This window comes from Cyprinus carpio, chromosome A3, assembly GCF_018340385.1.
Source record: "Cyprinus carpio isolate SPL01 chromosome A3, ASM1834038v1, whole genome shotgun sequence".
NCBI classification, from domain to species: Eukaryota; Metazoa; Chordata; class Actinopteri; order Cypriniformes; family Cyprinidae; genus Cyprinus; species Cyprinus carpio.
The window spans coordinates 26,919,647-26,936,536 of record NC_056574.1 but is presented as its reverse complement, the minus strand read 5'-3'; the positions used below and the strand labels follow the sequence as shown (position 1 = coordinate 26,936,536).

General features: G+C 41.9%; 2 protein-coding genes across 2 annotated transcripts in view; one reads left to right on the top strand and one right to left on the bottom strand.

Moving 5' to 3' along the window:
• The window catches only part of LOC109092208 (SAGA-associated factor 29-like), a 32,134-nt gene that overhangs the window by 13,522 nt on the left and 1,722 nt on the right, over window positions 1-16,890 (bottom strand). The window contains exon 2 of the mRNA XM_042727222.1: window positions 16,153-16,325. The gene's annotated coding sequence lies outside the window, so the exon portion shown is untranslated. The remainder of the gene's footprint in view (window positions 1-16,152; window positions 16,326-16,890) is intronic.
• Window positions 12,358-16,890, top strand: part of LOC109054065 (double C2-like domain-containing protein alpha) — a 24,728-nt gene continuing 20,195 nt past the window's right edge. Inside the window, 1 exon segment of the mRNA XM_042727260.1 lies at window positions 12,358-12,709. Coding sequence (XP_042583194.1) covers window positions 12,471-12,709 — 239 coding nt within the window. The 5' untranslated portion in view covers window positions 12,358-12,470.

Genomic DNA, 16,890 nt, shown 5'->3' with positions numbered 1-16,890 from the left:
AGAAATTGTTTCCTCTACTCCTCCCCTTGCACTTTGCTTGTACCAAGACACAAGATAATCCATTCATCCCAGACACACTCCAGTAATACGATCTATAGATTTGAGAAATAGATTTTAAGAAATTTAACTTTGCATCACTTGCTCACCAATAGATCCTCTGTAGTGAATGGGTGCCGTCAGAATGAGAGTCCAAACAGCTGATAAAAACATCACAATAATCCCCAAGTCATTCACACAGCCCAGTGCATAAATTAACATCTTGTGGAGTGAAAAACTTTTTATAAACTAATTCAAGACAATTTTAACTGATTTTAAAACTGTTGCTTCTGACTATAATATTGCTTTCTCCAGTGAAAAAGTCTAATCATCTGAATCAGGAGAGAAATATCCTCAAGTAAAGCACCGTTTACAAGCAAAAGCAGTCCAAAACAGATATGTCAGTTGATTTTGATATGAGAGGACAACAGGGGATGGACTTTTTTGAGGAACCATTATTATGGATTACGGACTCATTAAAAGTTAAAACATTTAAAGTTAAAACTGATGTTTCTTACAAACCTACAGTTATTCACTTCATGAGATATTCATTGATAGACTGGACTGGATGGCGGATTACTTGTGGATTATTGTGTTGTTTTTATCAGCTGTTTGAACGCTCATTCTGACGGCACCCATTCACTGCAGAGGATCCATTGGTGAGTAAGTGCTAACTTGCTCAATTAAAAGATAAATTTCTCCAAATCTGCTCTGATGAAGAAGCAAACTCATCTATATCATGAATAAACTAAAGTGAGTAAATATTCAGCAAATGTTAATTTTTGGATCAACTATTACTTTAATGGCAAATGCTTGAATCAAATTAAATAAACTGTTGTAAAAATAGATGCAAACATAACAGAGTATCTGTAACTTTGTGGCGTAGTTTTAAAATTAAATTTAAAGTATTATATTCATCACTCAACCCATTTCCCTCCATCGTATCACCACGGGTAGAGAATCTCCTCTTGTTGCCTAGCAACAAGCCTTTGGAAATTCCAAAAGAGACCACAGAGACCATAGTCTACCTCTCCTCATGGTGCGTGAGTTAGTAAAGACGGATGGGTGCAAAGAGTGTGCGTAGAGTCAGAAACTTTGCTCCGTATGTCAGACATGCAGGTGTGCAAGTGTTTGTGTGTGTTCGTGTGCTTGTTTGTGCATTTGAATGAATGTCTCTTCAGTTTGAACATCTGGCGGGCTCCTGCTGTTGCAGTAAGAATGTGGAGACCGTGCGAGTGTCAGCTGGTGTGAGAGTGAGTGTGTTTATGTAATCTGGGGGTAATATTAGACAGCAACTTGTCTTTTGAAAATCATATTTCCCATGTTACAAAAACAGCATTCTTCCATCTTTGAAACATTGCCAAGCTACGAAACATGTTACCTGTTCCTGATGCAGAAAAGCTAGTTCATGCATTCATGACCTCTAGACTGGACTATTGTAATGCACTGCTAGGTGGTTGTCCTGCATCCTCAATAAACAAGCTACAGGTAGTCTAAAATGCAGCGACTAGAGTCTCTGCACTGGCTACCTATTAAGTTCTGTATCAAAATATTAATGGGTTAGCTTATGCATACCTATAGTCTTCTACCACACTACAATCCATTGCGCTCCCTAAGGTCGCAAAACTCTGGACTTTTGGTAGTACCTAGGATAGCAAAGTCCACTAAAGGAAGTAGAGCTTTTTTGCATTCGGCTCCCAAACTCTGCAATAGCCTTCCTGATAAAGTTTGGGGTTCAGATACACTCTCTCTGTTTAAATCTAGATTAAAGACACATCTCATAATCTTGTATTGCAGTTATATCTGATCAAATGCACATTATTATTCCTTAGCTTGGGTTGAACAAATCATTTTTGCTTGGTTGGAACTAGGCATGGGACGATAACTGGTTTCAAGGTATACCGCGGTTTGGAAACGTCACGGTTTCAAAATCACTAATTTAACACATTTTCTTTATACCGTTCCTGCGGTAAGCACAGTTTTTTTACATGTCGTCAAAGACGGAAAGTGCAGGACTCCCTCGGTTGTGTGCAGCGAAGATCGTAATGAGTCACACGAGCCCTCCCCCTCCGGCTGGTGCGAGCGGTCAGTGAGAGTCACCTGTGTGAGTCACCTGTGTGTAGGATCGCCGCAGGAGGTGAATCCCTGGAACTTTTTCTGTCTGTCGTATGGGAATTTTTCAGATAACGTAGACTAACGATGTTCCGTACAGATGACGTTTTAGCACCGATCGCTAAATAAATACTTACAGGTCGAACATATCTGTGTCATCTTCGTTTCTCCCTCTTTCACCTCCGATCAAGACAGAGACCCACCCGCTGTTTGTTTCAATGTTGAAATAAATACTATTTGGCTTGCTACCGAGGCAGATAACAGGCTAATTAACTAGATAACATCAACTAGTTTCTTCTGTTCCGTCACTTCACAGAGCGGGGAAGTACATACTTTTCTGCGATTTAGTACAATAATTAAATTTAGCTGGTATCACATCTTTACTTTTAAGCCTCCTGCAATTGTTTACATCTGTTCAAAATCACGACACCTAAAAAACAAAAAACAAACTTTGCCACTGTTTGAGTGTTGTATGGTGAGACCGTGTGTGTGTGTGTGTGTGTGTGTGACACTCGCGCTCTCTCTTTCCTTATCTGTGTGTGTGCACACATCCTCTTACCTCACCGCTCCAAACTTAATCCAGGAAAGGTGAACAATCCTGCATCATAACTTGGACTGAAAGATGAATATGTAGAAAGCGAGCATGTCTCCAAAAACCTTGTTGAGCTGCAATTTTTTGTTTACATAAATTATGTTTTGATCAGGTTTAGGCCATTTTAGGCCAACATATAATCATTGCTGTTAATAGTGTTCATCCTGTGTTTGATTACGTCATTAACTGAATTTTACTGTACATTTCTGCCATATATACATCAATTTGACAGTCACCACTGACAAGCTACTACTAAATATATTGTAGAAATTTGATTTTCTGTAAGTCTGCTTTGCGACTTATTTTGTGTCAGGATCAAAATACAGTGAAATTAGTTTTGGCCAATGAAGCGTTTAGCAATTATTTAAAATGCATCTGATCACTCTACACAATAATCTAGAAACAATGTAAATGAACACCACAACAGCTTAAGCTGCAAACTTTGCAAAATACATACATATTTATACATACATACATAATTTTAGTCTTTTACATGTATATGATGTCGACAAGTAATATGTGTTTATTTTTTAGTGCTTTAATGCCACTTAGTCTTTCCAATCTGTTTGCAGTTTTCTGTTCACCTTCTGGCTCTCACATATTATTTGTACAAAACCAATTATCCATCAATTTCTCTCTCACTCCATCATCACCTGTAACTTGTTTTCTTTCTGCTCAGTAAATACTAAGCAGCTGGTTAACAGTGCTAGGCTGAAATAATGGGACTCGGCCCTGTTAGACTCTAATGGCCTTTAATTAATTGAGAGGATAACAATCCAGTTTTAATTTCATACACAATGCTCTTATAGACCCTTATGGCTTCTCCTTCTCCCCCCTCTATCAAGACTGACCCCCACCCTCTCCCAATCTAACGCATCCCCATTTGAAGATGCTTTTCTCTCCTCTGCTACCTCACAAGACAGGAATTCAGATACAGAGTCCAGTTAAATCTCAATTTGAGTTTCGTTTGACTAAAAGAGAAACTTGAGAAAGTGAAGTGAATGGCATGTATTCTAGTGCACTTGGTAACAATTGGTAATGTTGTGCCACAACTCATTACCATGGTGACAGCCAGGTCGAGTTTAGGGGACATGACATCATCGCTTTGATGTCTGTTAGTGTCAATGTCACTGTCACTCAAAAGAAACAGAGGTTCGCCTCTATATCTCTCTTGTGTCCTTTCCTTGTTTTCTTCTGTACAATACTGAAAGCTTAAGTTGACTCCTCTTTTAATTTCATTCAGTCACGTTCTCATCCAAAAGAAAACCGTGAAGAAAATCAATCCTAATGTGTATGTGTTTGTGAATATTCTGTTTTGTTTTGAAACAGATGCAAATAAAAAATAAAAAGTGTTATAGAATCAGTTGCACTTGAGAGCTCATATAGAAAACTAATTTGAATTTGAAAGGATGAGGTGCTAAATTATCACAGAAATTCTTTGTGCAGTAAATTTATTTCCAGCTCATTTGTCTTCTCAAACTGAAACATGGTTTTGCAAGGGAGGAGACTAGACAGTATGTTAACATTTAGTTTAAATGTCTCTAACTGTGTTTTTTTGCATTACACATTTCAAGCTTTGATATGATATTTCCATATTGCTTAAAATGTACTTAAGTTATTTGTCTAGATTAATATCAAGTATAAAGAGTGCGCCGTTCTTCTCAATCATGATATTTCTAGTTTTTTAAAACATGAAATGCTTGATATGTTATATATAAAATTATACATGAGAATCTGCTGATTGAGAAGATCCCAGATATGTAATTTATCATCCATTAACATAACTGTAAATTATTATTTTGTCTGATGGAGAGCCACATGGCTCGACACATTACCTCTGATGAGAACATGCTATAAATATTGTGCAAGAAAAGTTTTTTCTATAAAATTTAGAAGAACAAAATTTGAAGTCACACTCAAACCCACAAACATTTGGCATTTCTGAAAAGCACATGTCCTTTTTAATATGCACCAGGTCTTAAAACCAGAAGAAAAATCCAATAAAAACAAGACAAAATCAATTGATGTGTCCCAGGGATATGCTTGACCTATAAAAATGAGGCCTCTTTGATTCAATGTACAGAGCGAATTTAGAGAAATAAACACCACACCCTTGTTTTAATTCCAAACTGTGAGACATCACCAAAACTCAACCATGTCACAACAGCTCTTAAAGAAGCAACAACATATTGCTTGATATTTTGTGCAGGTTTTAATGATGACATTGACAGATAAGGTCTATCCTGTGATAGCGATCATGTAATATCCGCATGCTGCAAGTTATGAAATATAAATCATGACCACCGGAACAAATCCCATGCAGTCAACGTTGCCAGATTTTGAACTCCACTAGTTTAATTCTTCTTAATAGCAACTCCAGTCCTCCACTACGAGAAACTACCCCATGCCTATTTTGATCGAGTGCTGCTGCAACACTACCACTTGACCTCCACGGCTTACATTAAATGAATAGAACCTAATTAGAGCGGTTCAATTAGACATTGATCTGAGTATGTTAACAGCAGCACTTTCTCAGACAAAAAGATCACGTATGAGGATGCGGGGCTGATCGGTAGAGTGAGGCTGGTTAATTGGGAAGGCGGCCTGCGCAGTAGCAGGAGGCTTTCTTTGCCTGCTTTCATTACATCCGAGCCGCAGAGCCTCTCTGATCAGCGTGATAGCATCCTAAAAAGAGTTGTATTAAGAGAGGGGCACAACACAAGGGATTTCACAAGCAGCCAATATAATATGCCAAAGAGGTGGATGAGCCGAAAGAAAGAGATGGAACACAACACAGAAAAATATTCTCATTCTCTCCGTCTCAATCGCACACATGCATATATTTAAGCATGCCGGAGAAAGAGACAAAAGTCCTCTATGAGGAGATGGAAAAAACAGGGGGGAGACAGTGGAGTGGTAGTGAATGCGAAAAGAAATTGTGGAATGATTTGAAAAAAGAAGGGGATCAAGCCAGGAGAGATTTTTAATGAGGAAAAACAAAGAAATGAAAGACTGCTCATGCTACAGACCATCTTTAATCCCCCCAGACTAGAGCGAGAGAGTTAGACAGAGAGTTGAGATGGAATAAGATCCGTGAGTCCTCTTCAAAAAATAAAATCTTCTGAGGAAGTGTGTGTTCTGAATTTACAATGCCAGTGTGTTCTGATATTGTATTGTGTGTGTAGGAGTGTGTGTGTTCTCACGCATGTATCATTAGGCATCATTAGAGCAAATTATATGGAAAGAGAGAGACAGATGTTGCCCTTGGCATACGTAACTGTTGAGAACCCTTACACCACTGCAGCATGCTGCACGGACAGCAGCTAAGACCTCAGAAACACAACACGCATACACACGCTAGCATGTAGAAATACATGCAAATCACTTAAATTGTATAGAAACAGTACTTATAAATAGGGATAGTTCTCACTCTCTTTCTCTGTCATATTGTGCAGTGTGTTTGCAGTGTTATTTTAGTCTACTTGCATTAATTTTCACTGTCAACATTAATAAGCAGGGCTTCTTTATCAGTGACTGAAAGGATTTAGTTTCCTCTTAAAGGGAAAATTCACCTAAAAATTAAAATTCTGTCATCATTTACTAATCCTTGTGTCATTCCAAATCTGTATGACTTCTGTGTAAGACAAAAGAGGATATTTTGAAAAATGTCTCCACAAAGTAATTTTTGTTTGTCCATGAATGTCAGTGGGGTCCACAATGCAAAAAAATGAGTACTTCTGTCTTGTTTTCAGTACATAATTCTTAATATTCTTAAATCAAGAAATACTGTAAAAGTGATTGAGTTTTAATATCAAAATTAAGTGAGTTTTCCATTTGATTTAAGTTTATTTTTCTGACCCCATTTGTGGATTTATTTATTTTTTTCTCAGAAAACAGGACTTATAAATCTTATGTCATTTTGCTTGTCATGTATCTTCTCAATGTATCTTTAAGAATGTTTAGATATTTGTACCGTAAAACAGGACAAAAATACAGAGTAAGAAAAATTTTCACCCTACTGAGTTTCATTATATGGACAAAAAAAACATATTTTTCAGAAAGCCATACAGGTTTGGAATGACATGAAATGATGACAAAATTGTAATTTTTTAGGTGAGCTATCCCTTTAAGATAATTCTAATCCTTCATACAGTCACTAATAAAAAGCCCTGCTTATTAATGTTGACAGGAGAGATTAATGCATGTAGACTAAAATAATATCACAAACACACAGTATGTGTCACGGTAGGAAATCCATTGTTTCCTCCGTGTCATGTTTTGTGTTTGTTGTTGTACTCACGTAGTCTCCATGTGCTCGTTTGGTTGATTGTTGTCACCTGTGTGTTGATTGTCTCGCTCCAGCTGATCCTCATCTCCACTCAGCTACATATACTCACCCATCTCTCTGTCTGTTGTCAGATCCTCATTCATGTCTCCACGTCCTAGTTGGTTTACCGTCTTCCGTGTTCGTGTGCTGGATTGTGTTCGTGTTGTCGTCTTCGTGTCAGTGTTCCGGTCTGTTCCTGGTTTCATCCATTGACCGTCTTCACCTTCACCTGCGACTTCACCATCCAGCTCTTCTCACGCCACCGTAGACCTTCGTTTCCATTGCCTACATTCTGGACTCTGATATCAATAAACTTCTTCTGATTGCCTGCAATTGCTTCCTCCTCTTTTACGAGCCGTCACAGTAGGATCTGACCATCATGGAAGCAGCAGGCGATCGCTCCCCATCTCATCTAGAGGAGTTTTTTGCAGAGAGCCGTTGATCGCATGGATCGCCAAGACAAGGCGATAGATGAGATGGGTCGAGCTTTCCAAGCAATGGTGACGAAGGTGTCCGAGCTCGCTCTCCAGGCTCAACGACAACAACAACCGCCACCCGCTGCGCCTCCCACGCCACCCACACCGCCGATCGTCTCCGGAGGGATTTCCCAGTCCGAACCACGCCTCCCCATCCCTGAGAAATATGCGGGTGAGCCTAAGTTTTGTCGATCATTTCTGTCTCATTGTTCTCTGCACTTCGCCCTGCAGCCCCGCACGTTTCACACCGAGGAAATGAGGGTGGCATTCGTCCTGTCACTACTGACGGGGAGGGCTGCCCTCTGGGGGACGGCGGTGTGGGAGAACCAAGACAGCTGCTGTGCCTCGTTCCACGCCCTTTCGGAGGAGATGAGACGGGTCTTCGACCGCTCCGTCGCCGGGAGGGAGGCGGCTAGACTTCTCACGGACCTACGTCAGGAAGACAGGTCCGTAGCCGACTATTCTATTGAGTTCCGCACCCTGGCGGCGGAGTGTAAGTGGAACGAAGAGGCGCAGTGGGATCACTTCCTGCATGGGTTGGCTGACCGCATCCAACAGGAGATCCGCGCCGTCGAGCTCCCCACTTCTCTCAATGGCCTGATCGACCTCACCATCAGAGTAGACAACCGACTCGACCAAGCCGCCAGACGGAGGGGGAGAGCAGTTCTCGCGACCAGACCGGAGGCTCAGCGTCAGCGCTCAGAGGTTGCGGTCAGCCCACCGGGAGATCTTGAACCCATGCAGGTGGGGCGAGCTCGGCTCTCCCGGGAGGAGAGGATCAGGCGGAGATCCCTGGGACTATGTTTATACTGCGGCAGCCAAGAACATCACATCCAGCGCTGTCCCGGTAAAAGACCAAGCCCGATAGTAAAACGGAGGCTACTATCGGGTGGGATCTCTGCCAGGAAGACCTCATCTACATCGACACTCCTTCCGGTGAGTCTACGGTGGTCCACCCACGCACTCGATCATCACGCTTTGTTGGATTCTGGGGCAGAGGGTAGTTTCATGGACTGTAAGTTGGCTACTAAACTCAACATTCCTCTCACCTCCCTCAAACACCCCATTGCACCTTTTGCACTCAACGGACACAGACTGCCAGTCATCACACAGACCACTGTACCGGTTTCTCTCATCACATCTGGCAACCATACGGAGGAGATTTCATTTTACATCACGGACTCACCTCAATCCCCCATTGTTCTAGGTCACACCTGGCTCCAGAAACACAACCCCAGGATCGATTGGCGCCTCGGATCTGTGGTTAGCTGGAGCGAGGAGTGTCATTTGTCTTGTCTTTTGTCTGCTGGTGTTAATGTTTCTGAGTCTGTGTTTCAGGGGGAAGCAGTGGATTTGGCTAACGTGCCCGCGGAGTACCACGACCTGAAGGAGGTGTTAAGTAAGTCTCGGGCTGATTCTCTTCCTCCTCATCGTCCCTATGACTGTGCGATAGAGTTATTGCCAGGTACTTCTCCGCCTAAGGGCAAGTTATATTCTTTGTCTATTCCAGAGACGGCGGCCATGGAGAAATATATATCCAGTTCTCTAGCAACGGGGTTCATCCGCCCTTCTTCTTCTCCAGCGGGGGCGGGGTTCTTTTTTGTGGGAAAGAAGGACGGATCCTTGCGACCTTGCATTGACTACCGAGGGCTGAACAACATAACGGTAAAGAATACCTATCCTTTGCCGCTTATGTCTTCAGCTTTTGAGAGGTTGCAGGGAGCGTCCGTTTTCACTAAATTGGACTTACGTAATGCTTATCATTTGGTCTGCATCAGGGAGGGGGATGAGTGGAAGACTGCCTTTAACACCCCTAGAGGCCATTTTGAGTACTGCGTTATGCCTTTCGGGCTAACGAACTCGCCGGCAGTCTTCCAAGCACTCGTTAATGACGTGTTGCGAGACATGGTCGATCTGTTCATATATGTTTACCTGGATGACATATTGATTTTTTCTTCGTCTCTCCAGGAACATGTGCAACACGTACGACGAGTGCTTCTGCGGTTGCTAGAGAATGGATTGTTTGTCAAGGCGGAGAAATGCGTTTTTTCATGCACAGTCTGTTTCTTTTCTAGGACACATCATTTCGACTGAGGGTGTTCGCATGGATCCTGAGAAGGTTAAGGCTGTGGTAAATTGGCCATCCCCAGAGTCTCGCAAGGCCCTGCAGAGATTTCTGGGGTTCGCCAATTTTTACCGGCGTTTCATTCGCAATTTCAGCCAACTAGCCGCTCCTCTGACCGCCTTGACCTCCCCTAGTTTGACGTTCAGGTGGTCAAACGCAGCCGAGGCTGCGTTTGCCAAACTGAAAAGCTGCTTTGTTTCAGCTCCCATTCTCGTCACCCCTGATCGCTCACGTCAATTCATAGTGGAGGTCGACGCGTCAGAGGTGGGGGTAGGAGCAGTGTTGTCCCAACGCGCATCCTCAGACGGAAAGGTGCATCCTTGCGCGTATTATTCTCACCGTTTATCTCCTGCAGAGGTTAATTATGACATTGGCAATCGGAGTTGTTGGCAGTCAAACTTGCACTGGAAGAATGGCGTCACTGGCTTGAAGGGTCGGGTGTACCTTTCATTGTATGGACGGACCATAAGAATCTCGAATACATTAGAACCGCCAAAAGACTTAACTCCAGGCAGGCTCGGTGGGCATTGTTTTTCGGTCGTTTCGATTTTACACTTTCTTACCGGCCGGGTTCCAAAAACATCAAACCCGATGCTTTATCCCGTCTTTTTGAGCGTTCCGATCGTACTGCTACTCCCGAGCCCATTTAACCGGGGACCATCATTATCTCCGCGCTCAGATGGGAGGTCGAATCGAAGGTGTTGACTGCCTTAGAAGGGGTAACGCCCCCGGCTCGTTGCCCACCGAACCGATTTGTTTGTGCCGGAGGGGTTACGGTCAGACGTTCTCCAGTGGGGTCATTGTTCCAGTGTTGCTTGTCACCCAGGGGTTAGTAGAACTAGGTTTCTAGTCAAGCAACGATTTTGGTGGCCTGGTATGGCTCGTGACGTCCACGACTTCGTCTTGGCTTGTTCAGTTTGCGCTATTGGTAAGACTTCCAATCGACCTCCAGATGGGTTACTCTTACCGCTGTCTGTCCCTTCGAGACCCTGGTCCCACATTTCGCTAGATTTCATTACCGCCCTCCCGCCCTCTAAGGGCAATACGGTGATTTTAACCGTAGTGGACCGGTTCTTGAAGGCGACTCATTTTATTCCCTTGCCCAAATTACCATCAGCCAAGGAAACAGCGGTAGCTGTCATTGACCACGTCTTCCGTATACATGGCCTTCCGACAGACGTGGTTTCTGACAGGGGTCCCCAATTTGTGTCCAAAATTTTGGCGAGAATTTTGTAAATTGTTAGGAGCGACTGTTAGTCTTTCTTCCGGGTTCCATCCCCAGAGCAATGGTCAAACCGAGCGAGCCAATCAGGATGTCGAAAGGGTTTTGCGATGTTTGGCTTCCAATAATCCTTCGTCCTGGTGTCAGCAACTCTCAATTGTGGAGTACGCACACAATTCTTTACCAGTGTCATCTACGGGCATGTCTCCATTTAAGTGTAGTTTAGGGTACCAACCACCTAATTTTGTCAGTACGGAATCCGAGGTTTCGGTCCCCTCCGCACACGCACTAGTCCAGAGGTGTCACCGCACCTGGACCAGAGCTCGCAGAGCTCTGCTCCAGGCTAGGTCGCACACCAAGGCTAAGGCCGATCGCCACCGGTCGAAGCCTCCCCGTTACGTCGTCGGTCAAAGAGTGTGGCTTTTCAACCCAGAATATTCAGATGCGTTCCGTTTCGAATAAGCTTGCTCCCAAATTTATTGGCCCGTTTTCTGTTACCAAAATCATTAATCCGGTAACAGTGCGTCTTAGCCTTCCTCCGGCGTACAGGAGGGTTCATCCCGTGTTCCATGTGTCCAAAATTAAAACCGGTGATTTTTTTCCCGTCTTAACCCGCCTGCCCCGGTTCCCCCCCCCCCCCGCCTCGTATCGTTAATGGGGGGAAACCACATATTTGGTTAATCGTATTCTGGACTCTAGACGGAGGGGACGCGGATTTCAGTACTTGGTGGATTGGGAAGGTTACGGTCCGGAGGAGAGAAGGTGGGTTCCTGCTCGGGACATACTGGATCACCGCCTTATTGATGATTACAATCTACAGGTAAAGCAGGCTGGGAACGTCAGGTGACGTCCTAGGGGAGGGGGTACTGTCACGGTAGGAAATCCATTGTTTCCTCCGTGTCATGTTTTGTGTTTGTTGTTGTACTCACGTAGTCTCCATGTGCTCGTTTGGTTGATTGTTGTCACCTGTGTGTTGATTGTCTCGCTCCAGCTGATCCTCATCTCCACTCAGCTACATATACTCACCCATCTCTCTGTCTGTTGTCAGATCCTCATTCATGTCTCCACGTCCTAGTTGGTTTACCGTCTTCCGTGTTCGTGTGCTGGATTGTGTTCGTGTTGTCGTCTTCGTGTCAGTGTTCCGGTCTGTTCCTGGTTTCATCCATTGACCGTCTTCACCTTCACCTGCGACTTCACCATCCAGCTCTTCTCACGCCACCGTAGACCTTCGTTTCCATTGCCTACATTCTGGACTCTGATATCAATAAACTTCTTCTGATTGCCTGCAATTGCTTCCTCCTCTTTTACGAGCCGTCACAGTATGACAGAGGGAGAAAGAAAGCGAGAGACAGAGAGACTACAACAACAAACATGCCCACAGGAAATGGAATTAGCCATCGTGCAAGTGAAAATGTAGCACATGTGGCTCAGTCCAAACACACTTTATCTTTTCCATTCCATCAATCCCACCGTTTCTTCTGCCACGGTGCATTCTAACAAATTTCTCCTCCTCCTCCCATCCATCCTTCCCTCCCTCTCTCCCAAATCCTTCATCCTCCTCCTCTTCTTCACATTTCTGCATGTGTAATCCTATAGATTCTCTGATGTTATGCCACACTCTCACTCCTCTCTGGCTCTCCTCCTCCTCCTTCTCTTCTTTTTCTCTCTCTCTCCCTCTCTGTCTCCCCCTCCCCCTCCTCTTCTCTCTCTCTCTTTCCCTTCCTCTATCTCTTTCTCTTGCACCACCTGTTAGTGCAGACCCCTGTGCTTTGGAATTCACTTGTTTATGTGGGAGTCTTTCACACTCACAAAATCAAAGGTAAGAGAAAATCCTGCTTATTTATCTGTGCCTGTAACTTCCTAGTACCTATTTTGTCATTTAATCTCCCAGCATTTCCTTGTTTATTGCTTTATTTGTTTGTCTCTCTCTTGACAAACCCCTCCCTCCCTTTCTGTCTCTCCGGTAATTAGTCAGTTCATTGTTAACCCCTTCTTAATGTGTTTCCTAGTATTTGTAAATGAAATTAACATAAAGTTCCCTCTACCTGTTTACCGCTGGTCCCTGTAACCTCTCCTTTTCTCTGTATGCGTGAGCCTCCACAACCTGCACTCATTGTGTGTTAAGTATTAATGTACTCATGTTTGCATGCACGTTAACCTTTTAGCTCTCTTCCTGTTTCTCTCTCACCTCCCCTTCACCCCTCAACTCTCATTTGCTGTTTTGTTTTTGCATAATCTTAACTTTGGATGTGGAGGGTATATTTCATTCTGGCACAAAGCAGGAAGATATGTGAATAATCTGACACTGTGATAGGAGAAATTGTGCATGTATTGCTTTTTTTGAAGCTCTTGTGGAAAGCGTGTGATGCAAACCGTGCTCTCTCTCATGCTCTAGTAATCCATCAGTGTCTGAGTGCTTCTCATCAGGACCACTGATCTCGTGTGAATAAAAGAGAACATGATACCTCTGATGAGACACAAGTGAGAGTTTAGAGAGAGAGAGAGAGAGAGAGATAGACAGGCAGATAGATAGATAGATAGATAGATAGATAGATAGATAGATAGATAGATAGATAGATATATTTATTATCGCTATTTATGTATTTATTTATTATTTACAATTTTAAATTATTTTAAATGATGATGATGAGTATTATTAATATTGAAAGCAGTCCATATCCCATCTAGCCATTGTGTTTCATAATGTGAGTTTGGCTTCAAGTGTGTCATAATGTACTGTGACAACACACTGCCAAACATGTCAGTAGTTTACAGTACTGGAATATCTCTTCATTACTTCCTTTCACTCCAACAACCCACCCCCCACTCCGAGGCGTCTTCTCAACAGCCTCTTCATGTCTTGCTGTGATCCAATCTCAAGAGCTGACATTCATTCATTTTGTGACTGCACTCACAGAGTTAGTGGGCTAGTGCGCAATGCGCACACTTCATAATGCAAGCAGTAGGCAAGAGTCAGTGTGCTTTCACAACGCAGTGTTGTGCATGCAACTTACTGCAAGTTTGTTTTTCTTTTTTTATTGATGACATAAAAACAACAGCGCTAACATGATAGCTAACTTAATTCCAGATTGACTTAACTAGCCATTTGGTTTGTTAAACCACTGCTTAAGGAATAGATTTCTTAAAAGATTGTGGTAGGAATGAGGTCTATAGTTGCCTGCCAAGAAAAACACACATAAAGTCTATGTAAATTATATTACATTCTAATTTGCCGCTGGCATGGTAGTCTCTGAAAGACATAAAATCAATTTTGAATTGAAATGACCCCACACAGTTACCTCTGAAGAAATAGTCCCACCAGATGGAAAAAAAAATATAAGATACAATCACATTTAGTTCATAAGAATTATATTATTATTCAGATTTGTTCTAGTGTGCACATATCATTTCTTCCGAGATCTTATTTCATCATATAATGATTTTAGATTCAAATTGACATTTCCCTGATTCTGAGGGTGAAAAACAATCCTTAGATTTCAGTCCTCGCCAGTGAATTGCAAATCATTGAAAAAGTTTAAACAAACCTGCTTCATAAACCATCATGGACACATATTATTATGTACAGCAGGTGGTGGGAAGAGATTTGATTTGAAGACTGAAAAAAATATTGTGCTTGGCGTGAGGTACTGTGCTAATCGCTAATCTTGTTAGCGTCCATGTGTCATGATCTCATTAGCCGCGCTGCACCAATGCCATTATGACAACTTACCTGCCACCACCGTGGCGACAGCCATGATGCCTGTCAAAACGCTATGATGGATTGGCAAGAACAAATCACTGCAATGGCATGTAATGATGCGCATTTGGCCAAATGGGCCAGAATTACCTTAAAGGTCAGCTATGTATGAGTATGTGTCCTATTCCTACACTCTTCCTTCTCTTGAAACTACGGCTATGAATGTCTCTCTGATCCTCTCTCCCTCTCTGTCCAAATGTAGCATGTTTTTTGGACAATAAGTAATGAAAATAAAAATAAATTAAAATACTGTTAAATATGAATATTATTAAAATACTAAGATAAAAATGATTCACATTTTATTTACTGTTACACAATTATTCAAATCTTTGAGGTCGGAAAGATTTTCATATGTTTTTGAAGTCTCTTATGCTCAACAAGGCGAGTAAGTCAGTAGTATTTTGAAATAATATTACAGTTTAAAATAACCGTTTTCTACTTTAATATATTTTAAAATGCAATTTATTCCTGTGATGCAAAGCTTTCAGCATCATTACTTTACATTTACATTTAGTCATTTTGCAGACGCTTTTATCCAAATTACAATATGTCACACGATCCTTTAGAAAGCACTCTAATATAAGAAATATTTCTTCTTATCATCAATGATGAAAATGTTATGCTGCTTAATATTTTTGTGGAAACTGTAATACATAATATCAGGAATTCTTTGATGAACAGGAAGTTAGAACAGAGAAATCATCTGTAACATTACAAACTTCTTCACTGTTGCTTTTAATCAATATAATCCTTGCTGAATTAAAGAATTTATATTTTGTGATATTTATGCAATATGTGATATTTTTTATTCATTGATGAATATAAAAGTTCAACATTTATTTGAAATAGCAATCTTTTTAATATTGTCTTCATTGTCACTTTTGACCAATTTAATGCATCCTTGCTGAATAAAAGTAGCAAAACTTAGTAGTGTATAATAAATACGGTACATAAATATAAATAAAAACCAAAATATGAACGATAATATAATTATTCAAATAGTAATACACCAATTTCAATATTTTTATAAATAAAACTATTAGACATGATAATATATATCTGCCCTTGTGTTTTAAGAAGCGGACCATCAAAATAAGAGGTGTGTGTGGCATCCAAATGTTTGTAATCCCCTTCAGTTGGGGACCCATCACAGGGTGCTGACTGCTCCACAGTACCACCACAGTACAAAAGTATCCTCCCTGATTGAAATTCTTCATTATTTCTGCTGGGATTAGCTGAAAACGCCCTGAAACATACTCAGGGGAGCTTTATTTGCATTCTGCCCTCAGAAACAAGATGTTTTGGCTAGAACCACACATAAGTCAAAAGTGCATTCTCTCTTTATCTTAATAAATTACACACTCATGTTCTTTTCCTCCCTCATCCTCTCCTTGTTTTAGCTCAGCAACTCCTAAAAAGAATATTTTGTGGTTTACTGTGTGAAGCTGCTCCATTTGCGGTTCTCAGTGATGCTTTAAGCCAAGCGCTTAGTGAGATTGACTAACCTTAACCAGCGCACTGTTTTGCAGCTCGGCTCACGTTGAGGGCGAGAAGAGTCGGTCAGAATTGAAAGTGTGCTGTGGCACGCAGGTCCGGCATCTCAGAAACAGTTTTGACAAGCCAGGTCAATTCATCTCAGTCTCTGGAGGTATTACAGAACAAACGCATGTCTGACAGTCTGTCAAAACAAACAACAACAAACAAGGCTGTTTAGAGGACAAGCCTCTGTAACAAGGTCTTTAATTTAGAAAGAACAACACATAGGCTTAACAGTAGTTCCAATTTACATTTGAATAAGACTGAGAAAGCCTGCAGGGAAGAGGAAATCGGCCAAGCACTGCTTCTGGCTTCAAGCATAGATTTTTGCTCACGACTTCTAAGTAAATCAGAGCAGGGCTTAGATGGCTAGTTCTTAAAGCTATAGAGCTCAGCACAAACTGAAGCCGCAGCATCCAAACGCCCACTTCCTCCAACTCTGAACCTCCAGCTGCACTCTTTCCTCACTGCTCTGTACCTACTCATGCTCACAGCCTCTAGCCTATGGCTCTTATGCTGTAGTTTGCAGTTCCACTCTGCAACTAAGTAGTAATTCTTGTGTTTATTTGTGTCTATGTAACATATAAAGCTTTTCAAGTAGAGCTCAACAAAGAGACCTTTGGTTCTGGTTTCTAACATAGGGCTCTAGATCCAGTAAAATGCCTTTATGTTGATCTCTCAAGAAAAAATCTCAATGGCCTTAACAC